Source organism: Meriones unguiculatus, chromosome 5 (genome assembly GCF_030254825.1).
Source record: "Meriones unguiculatus strain TT.TT164.6M chromosome 5, Bangor_MerUng_6.1, whole genome shotgun sequence".
Taxonomy (NCBI): Eukaryota; Metazoa; Chordata; class Mammalia; order Rodentia; family Muridae; genus Meriones; species Meriones unguiculatus.
This window is the reverse complement of record NC_083353.1, coordinates 84,582,413-84,604,687: the sequence shown is the minus strand read 5'-3', so window position 1 is coordinate 84,604,687 and position 22,275 is coordinate 84,582,413. Positions and strand designations below refer to the sequence as shown.

The 22,275-nt window shown below is 41.3% G+C and overlaps 1 protein-coding gene across 4 annotated transcripts in view; it reads left to right on the top strand.

Moving 5' to 3' along the window:
* The window catches only part of Adamts9 (ADAM metallopeptidase with thrombospondin type 1 motif 9), a 178,326-nt gene extending 157,849 nt beyond the window's left edge, over positions 1–20,477 (top strand). For 3 of the 4 annotated variants that reach the window (XM_060383778.1, XM_060383776.1, XM_060383773.1), the window contains 2 exons: positions 2,205–2,299; positions 4,756–6,638. In XM_060383778.1, the coding sequence (XP_060239761.1) occupies positions 2,205–2,294 (90 nt within the window). In that variant the 3' untranslated portion in view covers positions 2,295–2,299; positions 4,756–6,638. Of the gene's footprint in view, positions 1–2,204; positions 2,300–4,755; positions 6,639–20,385 lie in introns of those variants that run through there. The other variant, XM_060383774.1, reaches the window with a different exon arrangement.
* The last annotated feature ends 1,798 nt before the right edge of the window (positions 20,478–22,275 follow it).

Genomic DNA, 22,275 nt, shown 5'->3' with positions numbered 1-22,275 from the left:
CCCTGGGGAAAGCCAGCCCACAGCTTAAATAGCCTCTGGGTAGCCAACCCTAGCGTGCCTCGTGGGCAATGCAGATAGGTCCACATACATGGAAGCAAGCTAGATCCTCAGCCTTAGCCAAATGTGGAATTGTTCGTGACAGAGAGCACTCACCATCGGGAAGGTGGAAGGCGGAAACCAGCTCCATCTTTAAGGCACAGCATTCCACAGCTCTCTACAGTTCCCCCTTTTTGTTTTAGACACATCAGGCAAAAGTAGAGGTCTGATCTCTGATATTAGAAATAAATTGGGACTTTGTACTGATGTTCATTTAGGTGTCATCCACCCAAAGAGCATCAGACCTGTCCGATACCTTTTTCTCAGAGGCGGGACCTGGGGCATCAACCCGCATGCAATCAGACATGCTCTTCTCTGGGTCCAAAGCGGCTGACCCTGAGTGCAGTGCTTAGCCTTGCATCCTGAGCGTAACATTTTAGCTTTTTATGGTATCCAACCATGCTTGGGGAGACTGTCCTGCTTCAATGGCTGTAAAGGCCTGAATAGTCATGGCTGCATTACGCTGTTGTGAGACTCTAATCTTGCATATATACCACAGGCAAACCAAGGTGACCAACACCAGAAGGCCTGCTAACGCTCCCATGCCCGCCCATTCCTTCAGATGATTCATGGCTGCAGCAATCCATGATGATAATCCTGTGGCTAGTCCTGCGTCCACTCTGATAGAATTTACTGTGACAATGTCCACTCTCAGCTGCTCCATCGTAGTATCGAATTCTCCAGTCCAATTACCTAAAATATAGCTCGACAATTGTTTAGACAGATGTGCAGCACAGGAAAAATTCTCATGTTATATGCTAGTGACTCAAAGTCCAGCATATTTTCATTGACAGCCAAGTTGAGCGATTTGCCATAGGGTATCAGTTTGCTCCTGCACGAGGTCAATCCTCTGATTGAACACCATCAAGCTTCCTTTTAGTTGAGCATTAATTCCTTTTTGTACAACTAAGGCATGAGCTACATTGGCTAAATGATTATTCAGGGTCTGAGCAGTCTGCCCAGTATGACTCATGGCTAATGCCCCGGTGGTAGCTCCAACAGCCGCCAATGAGATGGCAGTAACAATGGTGGCTGTAGTTCCAAGATCCCTTTTCTGTCTGAAGAGAGTCATAGCGTGAGGGGCATCAACGGGCACAGGCACCCAGCGAGGCATGCGAAGAGGTGATTTTCTTAAGCCAGTTTATTTCCTCTTCACGTGCTTCCTCCATTCTTACAGTTAAATAAAACATACTTAACTCAGTAGGTAAGCAATTTGCCTTATTTGGTAACAATTGGGCCACGTGGAATGTACCTGTTCTCACTTTTTGTTTTTTGTGAGCGAACCATGCTGTGTTGATACTCTATCTTAAATTCTCCACATTTTGACTGCTGTTTTCTCCCAAGTTGGAAATATTGTGACAAGTGCTGAGTGTGTGTGGGGGGGCGGTGTGTACTTTCTTCCTTAAGCACACTTGTACTGTTGCGTGGTAAACACGGTAATCTGTTGCCTAAAGTTGATTACAGAACACTCTACGTGCCTCGTATCTTAAAAGCAGGACACTTAAAACCCAGGGCCCTCGTCTTTTTCTTGATGTATCATAGTGTGACAGGCTGGCGTACCAGTGAGTTGCCCCATTGCTGTGACGAAATACCCAGCAAAAACACCTGGGAGGAAGAGGGGTTTACTCTGGCTCAGTGTGAGCGTACAGTCAGTTGGGGTGAGGAGGAAGTGTCGGCAGGAGCAAGAGGCCAGACATTGGTCACAGTCAAAAATTTGAATTCTATATAATTTTCAGGAGTCAAGACATGCTAGTCTTAGTTTGATTTTTCTCAACTGTATGGAAAAGGCAAAACTATCCATGCATGGAGATAATATACCTATAATCCTAAACCCAGAAGGCTGAAGCCAGCCTGGATATATATCAAAACCCTTGCTTTGTCTCAGAGAAACAAACAGAAATGCAAGAACCACTCTAGCTTTTAGGTCATCCAGAAACAGGTGGTGGTCTGGATTTGACCCCGTGAACCTAGTCCGCTGACCCGTGCAATTAGACCACTACGAATGCGTTGAGTTTCATTTCAGTTCTTACTCTGGGTCCCTCAAAACCATTGCAAGCCCCGAAAACAGTGACCTCACAAGTCATCTAAGGCGATCCGTGTTTTTGCAGGACGGTACCCGGGTCGTAGGGAAATGCGGCGGTTACTGTGGGAAGTGCACTCCATCCTCTGGCACGGGCCTGGAGGTGCGGGTTTCGTGAGTAAGGTAAGCCCCGCCCCCACCTCTTTTCTTGTAATCTGTAGCCTCACGCTGAACAGATGTGGGCGTGTGACCTCTCCCCCAGACAGGGTTACCGCTGGTCATCGCGAAGCTGACCCGATAACATTTCGCCCCTGTGCATTCCTGCTCATCTGCCTTTCCATCCTTTCCATGTCTGAGGCCATCTGTTCTTCACCGTGGAACCCAGGGTCCTCAGGCCTCATACGTTAAGATTCTCTCCACTGCCTGCTGAAAATGCTGCCCGCTGGGTTTCAGCTCCAGGGGTCTTACTCCCTAAGGTCTCTGGTAGATCCAGGAACCTATGGTTTGAATATGGAAATTGTGGTGAGGGACACCGAGGTAACTTCTGCCGGGACAGCAGAAGTTATACAGCAGCGCTGGGGTATGTTGATCTTCCGCTGTGCCGAGCAGCTTGCGGGAATCGTTTCTTTGAATCGGTACAAGGAAATCACGAGGCAGAGTTCTTGTCCTTACCCTGCAGAAGAGGAAGCTGAGGCCCACAACCAGTAAGCGGTTTCTAAGGCCTCAGTGAATCCTCTTGCAGAACGCAGTGATACCTCACAGCGAGAGCTGTGCTCTCCGTCACTGAAATGTCACAGATTTGCGGCTCACAGCGGGGCCAGCAGCTCACTCTCCTCTGAGATCTTATACTAGAATGCAGGAGCTTAGACCCCTCCCTGTACACACGAAATCAGAATCTTTAATTCTATCAAAATCTACAGGCGACTCCTTCCATGCCAACAAGTGCTCCCTCTGCTGGGCAAAGGGCGAAACTGGCCATTTTTCATTCTCCTGGTGCCTTGGTTCAACCAACCTGTGTGACCTTTTAACACTTTTCATATTACGCCCAGTGGCCTGGTCAGTTCCCTCGATAGCTCATTCCTGTTCCAACACATGAGTTACTGTTTGACAAATGTTTAGGTAAACATCAGTATTGAAAAGCATTATATATACATATATATAAATATATGTGTATGTATGTATATTAGAACAGACGCTTGCTTATTAGCCCAAGCTAGCCTCCCCACTGTTGGGCACAGCTACACAGGGCTCCACCACATTGTTCTTTCTCGATCAGCAGTGAGCCCCTCGTGTTGCTTCTTTCTCAACAAATAGCTCTCCTTGGGCTGGAGAGGTGGCTAAGCAGATAAGAGCGCTGGCCATTTTTCCAGAAAATCTAGGCTCGATTCCCAGCACCCATATGGCAGCTCAGAGCCATCGTCACTCCACTTCCGGGAGATTTAATACTTCCTTCTAGCCAACGAGGGCACCAGGTACACCTATGTCACACAGACATACAGTGAGTCAGAGTACCCATACATAGAATACATGTTTAAACAAACAAACAAACAAAAAAACCACCTCTCCTTACATCAGCTTGGATCACATGGTTAGTTCTGAAACAGCCAGTGTCTAGTGGCCTGAGATCCTGTGCCTACAAGGAGTCAGGTAACGGAAGCTTCATTGGTAGAGGGTCACTCTAAAAGAGCAAGAGGAGGTTTGGCCTGGGACTAAGCTCAGGGGTATGGCACTTTCCCAGCCTGAACAAGGCACCGGGTTTAACCCTTAGAACCAGAGCAATGAACAAAACAAAACAATAGTGAGTGAGTCCAGGACAGCCTGGACTAGAGAATAAAACATATAAACTCTCTTTCTGTCTCTCTGACTCTGTCTGTCTGTCTGTTTCTGGCTGGCTGGCTGACTCTCTGTTTCTGTCTCTCTTTCTGTCTCTCTCTCTCCCTCCCCCCTCTCTCTTTCTCGGGGTTTGAGGAAAGACTTGAGATCTAAAAGGGGAAGAGGGGGTAGAAGTAGGCAAAACTCAGCAGACATACTCTGAGACCCCAGTTTTGTACACATTTTCTATCTCCTTTCCTTGTGTATGTTATATGTCATAAAATGTGAGTTCACAGATACAAAAGTTCCATGTATGTAAGAAGACTAACATTTGAATGTTATCTCAGATGCGATTTCTAGGCTCTGAGCTTTTTTCTCTTGCATTCTTTCGTAATCATTCTTTTTCTTCCTTCCTTTCCAAATTGCATTCGTGTATGTATGTATGTATGTGTTGGGGCATGCATATGCCTCCCAGCATGTGAGATCTGAGAACAGCTCACAGGAGTTGGTTCTTGCCTTCCAGCAAATGCCTCTCCTCCCTCTGCCACTTGCCTTGCCTGTTTCTTCCGTGGCGCTGGAGGTCAAACCCAGGACCTCACACTACTAGACAGACCTCCACTATTGAGCTATGTCCCCAGACCTCTTCTGTGCTGCTTAGAGCAAATAGATGAGCGCTTAGAAGACCAAATAAGAGTTAACATTCTAACCCAGCGAACAACCTAAGTGACGCTTTGTCGTTCTGCACATGAAAGTGCCTAGTTCACCTACTCTTGATTTTCAGCTTTTGCGGTAGAAGGTTTATATAATTCCTGGTTTGTTTATTTCAGGGACTCTGAAGAGGAAGCTGTTATGAGACGGATGAAGGATAGAAATTCAATACCTCCACCTTAAATTTGGGTGCATCTGTGTGCGTGTGTGTGGATCTGTCTGCTGGTGTGTGTGAATGTGTGTGTGTGTATATATGTGTGTACATATGCATATATATAAATAAATAAATATATATATATATATTTACAGGTTGAGCACCCCTTATCCAAAAATTTAAACTCTGAAATGCTCCAAATTCTGAAGTTCTGAGTGTCAGCACGAGATATCAAATGGGAAATTTCATGCCATGAAACCTTTGTTTCATACTCAAGTTTTATTGAAGTACCAAAATGAGGCCCATGACCCACATTATTCCTGGGCCCGTGTCGCTCTCTTCCTGAGTGCCCTACCGCTTTAAATCTATCCTGAAATCGCCTAGGAAGCCACAACTCCGTTTCAAAGGAAGAAGCGTAAATTCATACCATGTTCAGAATTGAGTCCCATCCCAAAGGTATCTCATTTTACATACGAAAACATCACCGTGTCTTCCAAACGTCTGAAATACACACTGACGGTCTCAGGCATTTCCGTGAGGGATGCTCAGCCTGTGGAGTACCCTAATGCTGTAAAGTTTAATATTTATGTTTGAAATTATTTATTGTGATGTAATATTTTTGTACGTAAAATGATTTTATTGGGACTGCCTGTGCATGATGTCCTCCGTTGCAGTCAGACCACTGCATTTTACGTACTCTACGTTATATGTGGTATATGACCAAGTGACCCTTCATTATCACGGTACACTGTCGTTTACTTTTTACCTGGAGATGTGTTTTACTGCTACATTTTGAGAACTGTAATTATTTTTGTAATGACCTAGCTGACATCAAGGTGCTACTTGAGTTGAATAAGGGTAATTTTTTTTTTTTTTTTTTTTTTTTTGGCAATTGTGGGAACATTTCATTAGCCAATAAGTTAAGTTAGTGACATCACAGGTTGTACCAACTGCTAACTATAGTATCTATTCCGTTTCATGTGATCTCTGGGAAGAAATAGGCTGCCACGGTGCTAATATTGTATGTTTTTAACGTAATCGTCAGAGTAAAAATTATAAACACTTAATGAAAGGGAGTAACAGATAGATCGTTCCCAAAGGATAAAATCACTTGGCTAGAGTAAGACCTGCTATTTACACTTATTTTTAGACCTGTCGTTTTTGATAATAGCTGGACTCTTTTCTTACTGTAGTTGTTGGTAATATACTTTACTCTGGTCCATGGTGCCTTGGACTCCTTCCAATCACTGGGAGGGTCCACCAATAGCTTCATTACAGAGTAACACTGGGAAAGGAGGGTCTCCTGATGTTTTGTCAAGATACCCTCAAAGACACCCAAGTTTACGAGCAGCGAGACAAAGGATACACAGCAGGAGCGTGGCCTTACCATCCTCCGCATCCTTCTGGCCTTCAGCTCCCCTCAGCACGCTCGAGAACTGCGGGAACCGATTCTGAGCCACGGAGATCGACCACCTTTTACATGAAAACTTTGGCCAATGATATGACTTCCCTTCAGGCTGGGAGCCTAGTACCCTGCCAGGTTTCCTGTGGTCTTCAGCATTTGTTTGAAAAATAAACTGGTGAATAAGAAGCCCAAGTCTTCCTGACCTTCCACGAATCCACCTTTTTGTTACTTCTTTCAGAAATGAAAGTGCTGAGGCAGTGGTCACAAGACATTTTGCTTGAGAAAGCCTGCCCAAGCTTTCCAAGACCAAAGAGGTTAGGAAAACCCTGACAGTATTCTCCAACTCCACAGAAAGCCAGAGCACTTGGTGTACGAACATCTATTGTTCTCTGTTGTTAATACATGTGAAACATATTATAAATAAATATCGTGACCACATCCAACCATTTACAGTTCTCTTGGCTTTTGGACTCTTGATTAAAGTTCAAATACAAATGTTTCTAGAATATATATGCATATATGTGTATATATAATATTATAAGATGAGTACATCATTTTCTCCATCCCTTTAAGCCCTCTAAGCCCTCCATATGCCCCTCCATGCTCTCTTTCAAGGACATGACCCATTTTATTAATTGTTGTTACATATATAAATATAACTCTCTCAGTCTGTATAATGTTATTTGCATGTACTATGTACATTTTCTTTTCTTTTCTTTTTTCTTTTTTGGTTTTTCAAGACAGGGTTTCTCTGTGTAGCCTTGGCTGTCCTAGAACTCCCTCCATAGACCAGGCTGGCCTCAAAGTCATACAGATCTGCCTGCCTCTGCCTCCCGAGCCCTGCGATTAAAGGTGTGTGCCACCGCCACCTGGCTTTGTATATATATTTCCAGGGCTGACCTTTGGATAACCAATTAAGGCTGAGGTTTCATGGTCTTTCTACCATCTACTTTGCCATGTCTATTGTCCTTTCTCAGCTCATGTTTAGGCAGTCACGTTAATGAGATTCTTGGGGATGTAGTTTTTGGCATTCCTAGAAGACACAATCTCATAGCCAGCTCTCTGATCCTCTGGCTCTTACAATCTTTCCATCCCTCTTCTACAACGTCCTCTAAGCCTGAGGTGTGGGGGTTGTTTTGCAGATGTATCCCCTGGGGCTGGCCTCCACAATTGTGCATTTTGATTGCTTATGATTTTCTGTAAGCGGCATCAATCTGTTGCAAAAAAGTTTCCTTGATGAGTGAGGTCTACGTTTACCTTTGGGTATTAGGACAAATATTTGGCAGATAGTTAAGGATTATATTGAATTAGTAAAGTGATGGTTGTAGGTTCTCCTCCAAAATCCATGACTTCACTAGCCGTGGTTTCAGGGTATGGCTCTCCCTTTGTTGAGCAGGTCTCATGCCCAGTTAGAGAGCTCTTGCTTACCACCAAGGAATTGCACACCGCTTCTGCACCCTTAGGTTTATTGTGCCATGCTGGTCATTGTTATGGTTTCTAGGCTGCATAGCTGGGTAGGACTGTTGGTTGCTTCACTCCTTTGGAAGACTGCACAATGCCTTCTGCTGCCATGAAAGCTAGCCCTCAGGGAGGAGTCATGCAAGTCAGTTCCAGCTCAGGGGCCTCTGAGCCTTGTGTCTGAAGTGCATGGTGTCTTCAGCAACAGGGAATCGCCTTGCACCTCTATAGGGCAATCGTGGGCAATGGCAATAGTTGGTGATGTTCTGGGAGTCTCTTGGAGAAACCTTATCAATAATTCAAAGGAGGGCTTCTTGTGTAATCTATGTATGTGTGTTTATACATAAATTTTTGTGTATTATACTGGTTATTTAGGTAGATAGCTAATAATATGATTCCTTATGGCCTTTTCAGACATCCTTGTATTTTGCTTTCTTCCCTCCTTCTTCTGTATTTCTCTCCTTACCCTCCCCAATTAGATCTCCTTATTTTTCTCATTTCCCTCACCATTTATACCCTACTATTCCTCTTTCTATTGCTCCTCCATCCCTCTTACCCTGGCAATGGTCCCTCCCCCCCTCCTTTTTTTTTTTAAATTTTTCTGGTTTCTGCTGTTACTACAGGTTATGTACTCACATCTGAAATTTGGGAGCTAGGCGCCTCTGATGAGAGAGAACATATTATGTTTGTCTTTCTGGGTCTCATTAAACATGACATTTTCTAGTTTCTTCCATTTACCTGCAAAGTTCATTATTTTTTTTTTCTTTACAGCTGAATAGTATTTCCTAGTATATGTTTACAACACTTTCCTTATCTGTTTGTTGGTTGAGGACATCTAAGTAGTTTCCATTTCCTTGCTACTGTGACTAGAGCAGCAATGAACATGGCTGAGCAAGGATTTATAGAGTCAGATGTTGAGTTTGGGCATATGCCAAGGAGTGGTATAGCTGGGTCATATTGTAGATTTATATTTAGGGTTTTTTTTCTAATAATTTTTTTATTTAGAATTTCTCCACACTGATTTCCATAGTGGGTGTGCCAGTTTGCAATCCCAACAACAATAAATGAGGGTTCCCCTTCCCCACATCCATTTGTTGTTAGTTATTTTATCTCTCCTATTCTTCAGGGTGATGATACAAAACCTCAAAGTTGTTTTCATTTTCATTTTCTTAATTGCCAGGAACAAAGAACATTTTTTTTCTTCTTTTGAGAATGCTCCATTCTGGTCGTAGGTCCATTTTTTAAAAATGGGTCACTGTTGGGTTCAGGATGGAAGCCGAGAAAACTCACTTCGGATACAGAAGCTTAAAATAAAAGCTTTATTTTCTGAGCTAGGGAGACAGCCAGTTTGGGATCTGAATGGAGTCCTTGAGGTGAAGCTGTGTTTCGTATTTAAAAGGTGAAAACCACAATTAGATCACACGGGGGGGGGGGGGGAGTAGTGGAACAGGGTGAACAGGGTAGTTATCTCTGACTCAAGTTACATTTGCTAATTAGACAAAGCTGTTCTAGCAGTGGGGGCTTATGGTTGGGGAATTTCTGGGAGTATCAAGGCCATAGAGTATGCTGAACATAAACATAGTTTTTGGTCAATCTGACCTCGCACAGAGAGCTTTTCTCTATATCAGCAACAAGCTGAGATGATGTGGCGGTTAAGCGGAAATGGCTGTAGTTACACTACCCAGAAGGAGCAGGCCTCAATATCACCACTGGTTTGAGTCTTTGTTTTGTCTATTTTATCTTCGTTTTTGTTTTTGGTTCCTTATTGTTTGAGTTCTTTATACATTCTGGATATTAATCCTTTGTCAGATGTATAGCTGACAGATTCTCTTCTATTCTGTGGGCTTTCTCTTTACCCAGTTGACTGTTACCTCCATGTCCTGAGACCAATGTGTTTTGGTGTCTTCAGCAATAGGGTCTTACCATCAAGTTCCGGGAGGCAATCATAAACTCTAAAATGCCTGTGTTGTGTTAGAAGTCTCTGTGACACCTCTGACAAGCAACTAAAGTGTCATATCTCACACGTGTCACTAGGCTTTCTACATAGCAACTTATAGCTTCTAGGTTGAACATAACTCCTTATGTAGGTTATTGCCAATTAAACTTTTGTATATAGATATATTTGTAGAACTTATAAAATATTATATTTTTATCTGGTCTTTCAAATATCCTTACAGTCAGCAATACCTCTCCCAACCCACACCTCTGCTCTACCCTTCCATCCTCCTTCCCAAGTAGACCTCCCTCCTAATTACAATAATGATTCTACCTTTCCACTTCAACCACCTGTGTTCTACTATCTCAGCTCCCTTGAGATCTTTCTTCTACCTCTCTGCTAATTGCCCCTTTCTAGTTTCCTTGATTCTACAAGTATTTCAAATTAAACACATGAATCTAAAACTCTAGTGCTAAGATGTGCCTATGAATGAGAAGATGTGACGTTTGTCTTCTAGGTTTATCTAGGTTAAATCACTCGGTATAATGTTGTCTTGCTTCATCCATAATGAGATTTCATAATTTCTTCTTTTCTTTACAGCCAAAGAAAGTGCCACTGTACCACATTTTCATTATCTATTCATTAGTTGGTGGGCATCTCAGCTGTTTCTATGCCCTAGCTATTGTGAATAGAGCAGTTATGAACATGGGTGATCATGTGTCTTTATGGTAAAAAGTCCTTTGGGTATATGCCCAGAAGAGGTATAATTGTGTCAAATGGTAGATTGATTTCTAGGTTTCTGAGGAACCACCACACTGATCTCCACCAGTTGGTAACTGTACCAATTTTCACTTCTACCAACAGCGCATGGGAATTCTCCATAACCACCTTTCCTCTTCAGTTCTTACTGTTGTCTTTTGTTTTCTTAACTTAGCCATTCTGGCCGGGGGTAAGACAAAATTCTCAAAGTAGGCTCAATTTGCATTTCCCTGATGGCTAAAGAAGGTGACTACTTCTAAAAATATTTCTTAGCCATTTTCATTTCTTCTGAGAACTTTATGATCAGTTATATATCTCATAACCCACTGTTTTCTTGGGTTTGTTTTCTTGATGTTTAGTGTTTTTCAGTTTCTTGTATATCATAGACACTAATCCTGTCAGACATGTCACGGCAGATCTTTCTCGTTCTGCAAACTTAAGTTGATTAAAATTTTCCTTTGCACTAGAGAAGCATTTTAATTTTGTGAAGTTCTGCTTAATGGTGCTCATCTGATTTCCTGAGTAATTAGAGTCCTATTCAGAAAGTCTATATCCTGAACTATGCCCCATACACTTTCTTCTAGACTTTTCAGGGTTTCAAGTCTAATATTGTGTGGATTTTAACAGTTTTGTGATTTCTGGGAAGGACTTCATTGAAATTTTGATGAGCATTACATTGAATTTGTAGGTTGCTTTTGGTTAAGATGTCATCTTTTACACTATTAATCCTTCCAATCCATGGACATAGGAGATTTTTCTCTCCGCTGGTATCCAACTTCTTTCTTCAGTGTCTTCAAGTACTATTGGACAAGTCTTTTACTTTCTAGGTTATTTTGATTCTGATATTGTTCTTTTGAGACTGTTGTAAATGAGATTGTGGTCCTGATTTCTTTGCCTGACCTCGGCATATAGAAAGTCTACTGATTTTTCTGTGTTTGTTATATATCCTGCTACTTTGATGAATGTGATTATCATCTACAGGAGTTTTCTGGTGGAGTCATTATTGCCTGCAAATAAGAGCACTTTGGCCTCTTCCTTCCCTATTTGTGTTCCTTTGATCTCCTCACTCTCCTTATTTCTTTGGCTAAGACTTCAAGCACTATAATGAAAAGGGAGTGGCGAGAGTAGATATCCTTCTGTTATTGAGAGCTTTAGTTGAAAATCTTTCAGTTTTCCCCATGTAGGATGATGTTGGTTGTGAGCTTGTTGTGTGTTGCCTTTATTCTGTTGAGATTTGTTTCCTGTATCCGCAGAATCTCTAGGACTTTTATCATGAAAAGATGCTCTATTTTGTCAAAGTTTTTTTTTTTTCTGCATCTAATGAGATGATTATGTGGTTTCTGTCACTACGTCTATTTGTGTGACGAATCGCATTTATCGATTGATGTATGTTGAAACACCTTTACGTCTCTGGAGTGAAGCCAACTTGATCTCAGCAAATTCTCTTTTTAATTTATTTTTTAATTTAGTTTGCAAATACTTTATTGAGAATGGGTGTGTGTTTATTCATCAAGGAAATTGATTTACAATTCTCTTTTGTTATTGTTGGATTTTTGCCTGCTTTCGGTATCAGAGTAATACTGGCTTTATAAAAAGAATAAGGAGGAGCTACTTCTTTTCTATCTTCTGGGATAATCTGAGTAATATTAGCACTAGTTCTCTTTAAAGGTCTGGTAGAATTCTGTGGTAAGTCCATCTGGCTTTGGGCTTATTTCATTTAATTGCTGCCTCTATCTCATCGACTGTCCTGTGTCTGTTTAAATTATTTACTTCATCTTGATTTAGTATTGTAGGTCACATATATCTAGATAATCATCCATTTCTTTTAGATTTTCCAATTTAATGGAATATACATTTTTAAAGTGTGTCTATGATTCTCTGAGTTTGCCCAGGGTCTGTCTTCATAACTCCCTTCCAACTCAAATTTTATTAATTTGGTTCTTCTCTTTCTTTTGGTTAATTTAGCTAAGGGTTTGTCAATCTTGTTAACTTTTTCCAAGAACCAATTTTCCTTTTCATTGAGTCTTTGTAATGTTCTTCGTTTTTTTGTTCCTAATTTCACCCCTGATTTTGAGTATCTATTCTGACCTACTGTTTTGGGGAATTGTTTTGTTGTTGTTGTTGTTTTGTTTGTTTGTTTTCTGAAATCTTTAGGCTTTGTCATTAAGCTTTAATTTATGAGCTCCCCCCCTTTTTTTTTATGTAGGCACTTAGTAATATAAACTTTTCTTAGGACTGCCTTCCTGTGCCCCATAGAGTTTGATTATTCTGTGTATACATTTGCATTCAGTTTTAGTATTTTTAATTTTTTTTCTTTCTTGATTATTTTCCTTGACCTCATTGTCTTCCAGTAGTAGTGTCTTGTTTAGTTTCTATTAGTCAGTTTATATAGTTTGTATTGCTGTTGATATTCCACTGTATTCTATTGTGGTCAGAGTGGTGCAGATCTTATCTCAGTTTTCCTGTATTTGTTGAGACCTGCTTTCTGTCTAAAGAGGTGGAGAAAGTTCCATCAGTTGCTGAGAAGAATGTACATATTTAGTATTTGGGTGGATGAGCTACAGGTATCTATTAGGTCCATTTGATTTAGGCTGCTATTTAACTCCACGGTTTTGTTTTTGTTTTTTTGTTTTTTTGTTTGTTTGTTTAGCTTCTTTCTAGATGACCTGTGCAAGTGGGATACTGAAGTCACTCACTATCAGCGTGTTAGTGATAACCAGTGGTTATAGAATAAATAGTATTTTTTTATGAAATTGGGTGCACCTGTGTTTGGTGCATATACGTTTATAATTCTATTATTCTATTGGTGCATTTTTCCTTTAATGGATATTAAGTGGCACCCTTAATTTCTTCTGACTAGTTTTGATTTGAAGTCTATCTTGTCTGATTCTGGAGTAGCCATGCCTGATTGTTTCTTAGTTCCTTTTGCTTTGAACGTCGTTTTTGTCCCTTTACCCTCAGGTGGTATCAGTCTTTGACGGTAAGGTATATCTCTTAGAGACTTCAAAAAGATGAATCATGCTTTGTTGGAAATATTCTCTATGCCTTTGCTCTGGTGTCCTTCTCACACAATCTGAAGATTGCATCTTTTTGATGACATTCCAGAGGTTGTGATCTATAAAGATGATGGGGGTTGGCGGGTTCCATGGCAGGCCCATGCCAAGGTGTACCCTCTGAGGAATTATGCCCCACAATAGACCTGATATAAAAGAGGTTTGTTGGGGGAAGGAGAGAGTGAGGGCCTGGAGAAGGGGTAAAGAGAGTGAGTGAGCCATGAGGACAGTGAGGGAGGGGGCAAAGGAAGGGAGAGAGGGTGTGCCTAGGGAACACAGTAAAAGCAGGAAGAGAGAGAGATAGAGAGATAGAGAGAGAGATGGGGGTGCCCGTCCTTTTAGGGCCACATATATCTGTCATACCTGGCAGTGGCAGCAAGTGATGATGTAAGACATTGCTAGGCCCCTGATGGTGGCCAGCAGAATTGCCTGCACACTAACACCAGATTTATTGCTCAACTACATCTTTACTGAGCGCTCCAGTTCTATTGTTATGCCTTCCATCTCCGAGTCTCTGTTTTCTCTTTCATTAGCAAAGCTTTCCACTGAGGTTTTTATTTGGCTTCTTGGGTTTTTATTTTTGTTTTTTTTTTCACTTCCAATATGATACCAGTCTGAATTTTCTTCAGTAATCCTATCCATCTCCATGGCTTGGATCAACTTCCTCATTTTCATCATGTTCTCTTAGAGTATACTTATGTCTTTTTTGCATTGTTTGAATATACTTTTGAATTATTTGGTAATTCCTCATAGTCATTTTCATTAGGTGTCATTATAGGGTTAATGATATATCTTGTTTTCTGTTTTTTTTTTTTTTCCCCATGATATATATCTCTGTATCTTCACTGGGACTTAAGATATCTAGAGTTAGTTTGTTGATTGGTTGAATTTTTCTTTCTTTTTTTTTTTTTTTTTGTTTGTTTTTTAAGATTATAGTTCTTTCCCCCCATTGGCAGTGTTTTCAGTGTTCAGTGGAGAACTAATTCCCAGTAGGGCTGAGGTGTCCTTTCTCTCTTTGGTATTTAGGGCTGGAGGCTCTATCTTCAGTGTTCTCTGAGAGTCAGGTATTGTCAGTGTCAGCTAAGGCCTCTTACCTGGGTCCACAGCTTTTCCTTTGAGTTGAGTCTCCACACACCTGAGGGCTTTCCCCATTGTCAGATCTGATCCCCTTCCTGGTTCCTCAGCTCCTCTCCTTGTCGAATTCTACAGCTTGTTTTGAAGCCACTGCAAAAATATAGAGTTCCCCAAGCACCAATAGACCTCACCTGGGTTCAGGACTGCTCTATCTCCTGGGTCCTTATCAACCACTGGGCTGGAGCGGCTTGGAGATGTGGAACTTCATGAGTGTCTACCACCTGGTGTTTTGAGACAAAATCTCTTATTGGCCTGGAACTGTCCAGCAAGCCTGGCTAGCAAATGGGTCCCGAGGACCTGATTCCACACCACTGAGATTACAAGCACACACCACCAACCCAGGTTCTAAGGCTGTTTGTATAGAATGCACTTTACTGACTCAACTATTGCTCCAGTTACAAAGATGCCTTCTTTACACACCTTCACAACTGCAAAGGAACCTGCAAAGGAACTGAGCATGGAAAACACCTGTTACCAACAGATGGTAAGTGAGGGCCTATCCAATTCACCTTCATGTCAAGTCCAGGCCCTGCCAATGCTGAGCTGTTATTTGGTTTCATGTCTTCTGCCCAGAGAGATGACAATCCTTGAAGAACCTAAGCCCCCAACAACCAGGCTTTTTACTTGGAATATGTCTTTCAAAATTAAAAATACCTCTGAAACATGATCTTAGTCTTTTTCATAAAAAGTTTATTTCTGGTTTGGGTTTCTTGGGGTTTTATTGTTGTTACTGTTTTCTGTTTTACCAATTATAAACTTCCCTTATAAATCTGAAAGCCATTCTTGCTGTGACCCTGGGCATATATTTCATATCCCCTAGTTGGGTGATCCAGCTGGCATTACATCATTCATCATGAAGATAGACACCTCATGAGAACAAAAAGGACCCATAATTCAAAGTGCAAATAAGAAAGCTATTCCCATTACAATGTAAAAGAAGAAAAGGTAACTCAAACAGAAATGTACACCTTTATATTTAATTTATATGGATGACTTGGCCCTTTACACTGTTGATGTGGTATCAGTATGCTTGAGAAAGGGGACCGTGTATAAGAAATTTAATTAGTAATTCATTTATTACATTTTCAAGTCATTAAAGTTACAAGTCAAAGGATCCGATTCTTCCTTAAGCCTCTGAGTTCAGCTTGCAAACCTTGTTATTTTGACTGATCAGCTCAGCTGTTAGAAATTACTTTAAAAGGAACTCAACGAGAGAAAGAAAGAAGGAATGTGGGTGGATGGGAGGGGAAGTGGAGAGGATCTGGGAGGAGACACCAGGAGGAAAGAAGGAAAACTGTGACCAAAATATACTTTGTGAAAAAAAATTCATTAAGAAATTATTGGATATTTATCTCATTACTAATTTAACACAATATATTTAATACAATATTTATATGCTCCAAGGATTTTATTTCTTTCTAGTCCCTTAATAATGTGACATGGCAAGCAAACTTTCTGAATCCTTTGGTGATTCTTTTAAATACAAAATGTAACTAACTAGTTAGTCCTTTTAAACATTCCAAAATGGGAATTTAACCTAACTTAATATGGGGCTTTCCTTGTTTGGTTTTGTTGTTGTTTGTTTTGAAACAGCGTCTTGTTATGTAATCCTGGCTGATCTTGACTTTGCAGTGATTCTCCTGCCTCTGCTCCCTGGGATTATAAATTTGCACCACCACATCCATCTGCTTAGTATGAATTTTATGTAAAATCAAAGGCTAAATCAAGTACTCCATGGTATAGTTTAAGTAAGCTGTCACTGAGTTTAAATTGTTTCTATCATGATATTTGAGTAAAGTATCAAATGTTCTAATGCTTTTTAATGCAGAGGTCTTAAAACAATGGTTCTTATTTCTTTAAGCATTTTTAACCTTAAATTTATCTCCACATGAATGAAAATAATAGTGCATTTCAGTAGCTGCTGTAGAGACGCTTCCTGGCATCAGATATGGAGCGTCAGGCTACCAGGCTTCTGTTTAGTTGTTGTTGCTGTTTTCTGTTTTACCAATTATAAATCCCCCTTCTATGGGGGAAACTATTAGGGTATTCCACACAAAGCTGACAGAAGCCTTTGTGATGTCCTTCCTTTTACTATTCCAGGTCTAGTGGCTCGTAACACAGCTTCATTATCTTGGAATTCTGGCTGTAAAAGATCCCCTTGTCTTTTCCAGTTTCCAGTACTCTTGCTTAAGGCTCTTTCTTAATATTTGAAAACAGAAAACACCTTCAACTCTTCTCTCTCCCCACTTCTGATGTTGACCTACTTGCTTCCTTCCCATCTCCCTCATGATCCTCCTTTGTGATCACATTGATTCTACCAGGTGAGCCGGGAAAATCTCTCTATCTCATGATTCTTCATTCAGTCATGTCTTCAAAGTCCGTCTTTTTAGTGGAAGACAACACAGAAGCTTTAACGACTGACACAAGTCTTTGAGTGTGACACAAATATCTATCTATCTATCTATCTATATTTATTTATTTATGTATCTGAATACATATATATGTACACACATATACATATATAAGGGATTTATTAGAGTATCTCATAGGCAATGGTTCAGTTGTTCTAGCAATGGCTGTCTACCAATGGAAAGAGCAAGAATCCAGTAGTTGTTCAGTCCAGGAGGTTGGATGTCTCAGCTGGTCTTCAATATAAGTCAGAATCTCAAAGGACTAGGTAAAGCAAGAGTGAGGGTGAGCAGGCAAAGAGCATGTTCTTCCTTCTTACACCTTCTTTATAGAGACTGCCACCAGACGGTGTGGTCCAGATTTAAGGTGGATCTTCTCACCTCAAAAGATCTGGATTTAGAGTAGGTCTTCCCACTTAAAATAATTCAATCAAGAAAAAACTTTACAGGTGTACCTAGTCTCCTGGGTTTTAGTTAATTCCAGATGTGGTCAAGTCGACATCCAAGAATAACCATCACATACACACTGTCTTATTCTTCTGTATGCATTCCACAGTCTGCTGCAATGTGATTGCCTGATTGGATTCTTATATATAACTGTCTTCTTTCCTAGGTCCACAGGTCCAGAGATTTTGTTGTTTCATTATGACAGTTTTCTTTCGTAATAGAACTATTATTGATTCTTTAAGAATTTTATACATGTACACAATGCACTTTGATTATATTCATCGCCCTCGACTCTTCTATCTAACTCCTCCTGGATCCACCCGCTACCTCCTCCCACCTTCATGCCTTTTAAAAAAATTTTTTTTTGTAACCATTGAGGCCAACTTATTCTGTTATGGGGCCTTCCATTAGAATATAGCCAACCTACCATGAAACAAAACCTAAAGAAAACTGACTTACTCTCACCTGAAAGTCATCAACTGTCAATATATTCTAAGCTAGCATGTTGGGGGATCATGAGTCCTTACCACTCCGTGTTGGAATTTCACTGGGTTAATGTCATGCAGGTCTTGTGCAGGCAACCACACCTGCTCTGAGTTCATCAGTGTAAATGTTCTGTCATGTTCAGAAAACACTATCTTACTCAGTTCTGCCCCAAGTGCTGACTCAGTTTTTCTGCCCCGTCTTTCATGACATTCATTGAGCCAGTGGAGCAGAGAATATGATGTAGATGTTCTATTTATGGCTAAACACTCCACAGACACTTACTCTCTGCACTTTGACCAGTTGTGGGTTTCTGTATTAATTGGCCTACACTGTATAAAGAAACTTCTCTGATGAAGACTGAAAGCTGTATTGTATAATCTATGGGTATAAGTATATGCAATTCAAGGTTAGTTCGATATTATATCCATTTAGTAAAATAATAGTAGGTTCATGCCTGAGACCCTATGAACTCCCCAGCTACAAATCTGGAGAAACCAAAATGGATTTTAAAAATACCCACAAAGCATGTATTCCTTCGGTGAAGCAGGCCTTAAATATAATCAGTAGGTGATTGGCTACTCCAATAGCACCCATGCCACTATCGCATCCACAGGCATATCTTAACAGGCCAGTTCTAGCTCAGAATGGTCACATCCGGAGAAAACTCCTGAGGACCTTTCTCCCCCAGAAGCTTACACAGCATCTTCTAGTACTGTGGAATCTAGCCAGTTAGGAACACAGGCAAGAAAAAGGTAGAATAATAGAAAGGGGGGTTTGAATGAGGAGAGGAATGGAAGGTCAGGGCAAAGGATAGGTGGTGTGAGAGATAACTAGCAGTAAAGATGTTTAAAGAAACCACATAGAAGTATACGTTTTTATAGGACACACACATTTAATTAGAGTTACCTTACACAGAGAATAATTATCCTTCCATAATGCTGCCAAACAACAACAACAAAAACCCAGAAGGAAGCTTCCCCTTCAGTCATAGCTGTGTTGGAGCTGCCTAAAATAATCCAGGCTATTGCCATTGGTCTTGGTTGTCCACCAGAAGTTGATTGTAAGGTTCTGCTGCTGAAGACACCACAAACTTTGGGTACAGAACATGGAAAAATTCAGGTAATACTGGGTCCAGAGTGTTTTGAATTTGATGGAATTCTACATCCTTGTATATACTTTCCATAGAATTCTTAAGGATATTAAGGCATAGAATTCTTAAGGATATTAAGGGATGGTCCAGTATATGCTAGGTGACTTTTGTTGCTTTATCAAGGCTTGGAGAGCCTTTTAGGACATGGACAGTTTTCAGGTACGGAAACTCCCATGGGTATATGTAGTAGCAGAGTGTTCATCATTCTGTGTGACCTGAGAGACACCTATCACTTACTTCTCAGCTTCCTAACAGCAGATATACATCTTGGAGTTTTCTGGGCCCCATCATAAGCAAAGCAAGCCAGAAGACCTCAGAAGAATCTTTGGGGGTTCCTGAACATACCCAGGCTTATTAGGGAAGGGGCCCAGAATCACCCTAACTGATAGACTCCTTCAGAAATGTTATGCACACTCCAGAGGCCCATCCTTCAGGGCACCTTTCTTCCCACACTGTAGTGGGCTGTGAAGTATGAACTCTTTCATCCTGTCACTCAGTTATGTGCTTTTTGTTGACAATGGATGTGCAGTCAGTTTCCACGGGCTCTAGAATGAGATGTAGCTGTGGTAGTTCTACTCCTTAGCTGTGGAGCCTGCAACATGACTCTTATACTTCTTCAGAGAGATTGAACCTATGTGTGTCTATGTCTTACTTACTTATCTGTAGATGGTAGATATACATGCAGATGATGTATAGATATTGTGTATTTTTACCTCCATCTATAGGGTCACTAGAAGGGTCAGCTTGACAACAGCCTAGTCCTAACTTGAGAGAAGAAGCGTCATTTTAGGGATTGTCTAAGTCAGGTTGGTTTGTGGGCGTGTCTGTAATGAACTGTCTTGATTATTAATTGTTATTGGAGGGCCTACCCTCTGTGGGTATTGCCTAACTATTCCTTAAGCAGGTGGTCTTGGTCTGTATAAAATAAAACCTGGCAAAGAATGAACCAGGGAGAGAGCCAGGGAGTAAGCCAGCAAGTAATGTTCCTTCACCATTTCTGGTCCAGATTCCTGTCACGAGTTCCTGTTCTGACTTCCCTCAGTAATGGACTGTGACCTGAAGTGTAGGAAGTGTAGGAGGCAGTGAAACCTTTCTTCCCTTGAGCTGCTTTTGATTGCGGTGTTTGTCATAGGAGCAGAAAGAAAGAAGAGCAGGAGCCGTCCTTTCTTGTCTCCTATTGCTGGGCAAGACCTTGACCAAAACCAACTTGAGGAGGAGAAAGCTCATTTGGTTTGTTACACTCCATCATGGAGAGAAACCAAGGCAGGAAGTAAAGGCAGGAACTGAAACAGAGACTGTGAATGTATGTTGTTTACTGAGCTTTCTGAGCTCTCATTTTTTTTTTTTTTTACCTCCCAGGACCACCTGCCCAGGAGTTATGGGCCTTCTCACACCACCGATGGAGAAAATGTCCCACAGACATGTATAAAACGCTAGTCTGACTGATGGAGGCAAGCTACTAAATTAAGATTGCCTCTTCCCAGGTGACTCCAGCTCCTGTCAACTTGACAAAACCAGCACAATAATAGATTTTGTAGTGGTTAATTTTTGTGGTAATTTTGAACAGGCTATGGATCCAGTTTGGGGGGGGGGGTCAAATAGCAGTCTCAATGTGGCTATGAAGGTAATTTTTAATATGTAGATTAACATTTAAATCAAAACAGAGTAAAGCAGATGGCTCTCCATGGGGCTTTATTTAATCAGCTGAAGACATTTGGGGGAAAAAAGGCCATAGTTCACCATGAAATTAGGAATTCTGCCTTCATAATCAAGAGGTGACATTGTTAGCTAGTCACGCCAACTCTATGGGCAGGGAAGACACTCCCTTGTGAACTTCTTAAGCTCTGTAAACCCTCAAGGCATGCAAGTGGCCAGGCACCTGTCTGAGGAGCCCCAGGGACCAGGTCCTGTCTCCAGATCCCCAGATTTTCCTTACAGTTCTAAGGGTCTTTTTTTTTTTCCTAACAAGGGTTCCTAGGCCCTGCCATACAAGACAAAACATCACACCAGTCCTTAAGCTTGCTCCAAATATGAGGCCATATAATCCCTCCAATCTCAGGCCACCATGGGAAGCCCTGCACTGTCCCCGCACTGACCCAGAAACCCTATAGAAACCCTGTATTCTGCCCAGTTCTCTGTTACTTCTCAGCCAAGAAGAGGCAGCTACCCTCTTGGGGTTTTGCCTCCCAATAAATCCCTTGTGTGAGTTTTGCTGTGGGGTGTGACTTTGTAGTATTCTTTGGCTCCTGATTGCCAGGATACTTCTCAGAACATAACTGTAACACTTTCCCTGGGGAAACCGGCCCCTGACATGGCAGAGCTGTAACACTCGGAATGGGGAAACTTTCCCAGCAGCTGGAGCAGAACTTTTGTAGGAGGAAGGCTTTCCCTTCAGAGCTGCAACACTTACAGACATCACTTCCACATTGTTGCTTTGCCTGAACACCCTCCTGCCATTCAGGCTTCCAGCTGCCAGGTCCAACTATCATGGGAGTCATTTCTTTTTCTTTTTCTTTTTTTTTTTTATTAGTTACATTTTATTAACTCTGTATCCCAGCTGTATCTGCTTCCTCATTCCCTCCCAAACCCTCCCTCCCTCCCTCATCTCCTCCCTGCCCCTTTCCAAGTCCACTAATTGGGGAGGACCTCCTCCCCTTTCATCTGATCCTGTTTTATCAGGTATCTTCAGAACTGGCTACAAAGTCCTTCTCTGTGGCCTTGCAGGACTGCTCCTCCCTTGCAGGGTGGGGAGGTCAAAGAGCCTGCCATTGAGTTCCTATCAGAAATAGTCCCTGTTCATGGGAGTCATTTCTTTCCACCTCTGTCATTGCTACGTAGAGCAACAAAGAATGTGTGTGTATGTGTATATATATACGTACTATTTAACAAAATAATACAACTCTCACCTCAAAGGGTGATAAGAGATAGTTTATTCCGTAGTCAATTATGAGGGACCATGGCCTAGGAATACAGATTTAGGTTATCCCAAATTCCATGTTACAAGTTGGAAGCTGTTTTGTGAACTGTTTATAGTATCAAAACAAAGTCACAAATCAATGTGCTTCTCAGATACATTGGTGCATACATTAAGGAGGCAGTTACAAGAAATTTGAAAACAATCTCACCTATAGGCCTCAGATGCTACCTGATAAGCCTTAGTGTTCTGGTTTATGGTAACTATAAACTATGGTTTTGTTAAGCCAGTCCAAGACATTTTTATTTGTTGTCAGAAGATGTCAGATCTGACAC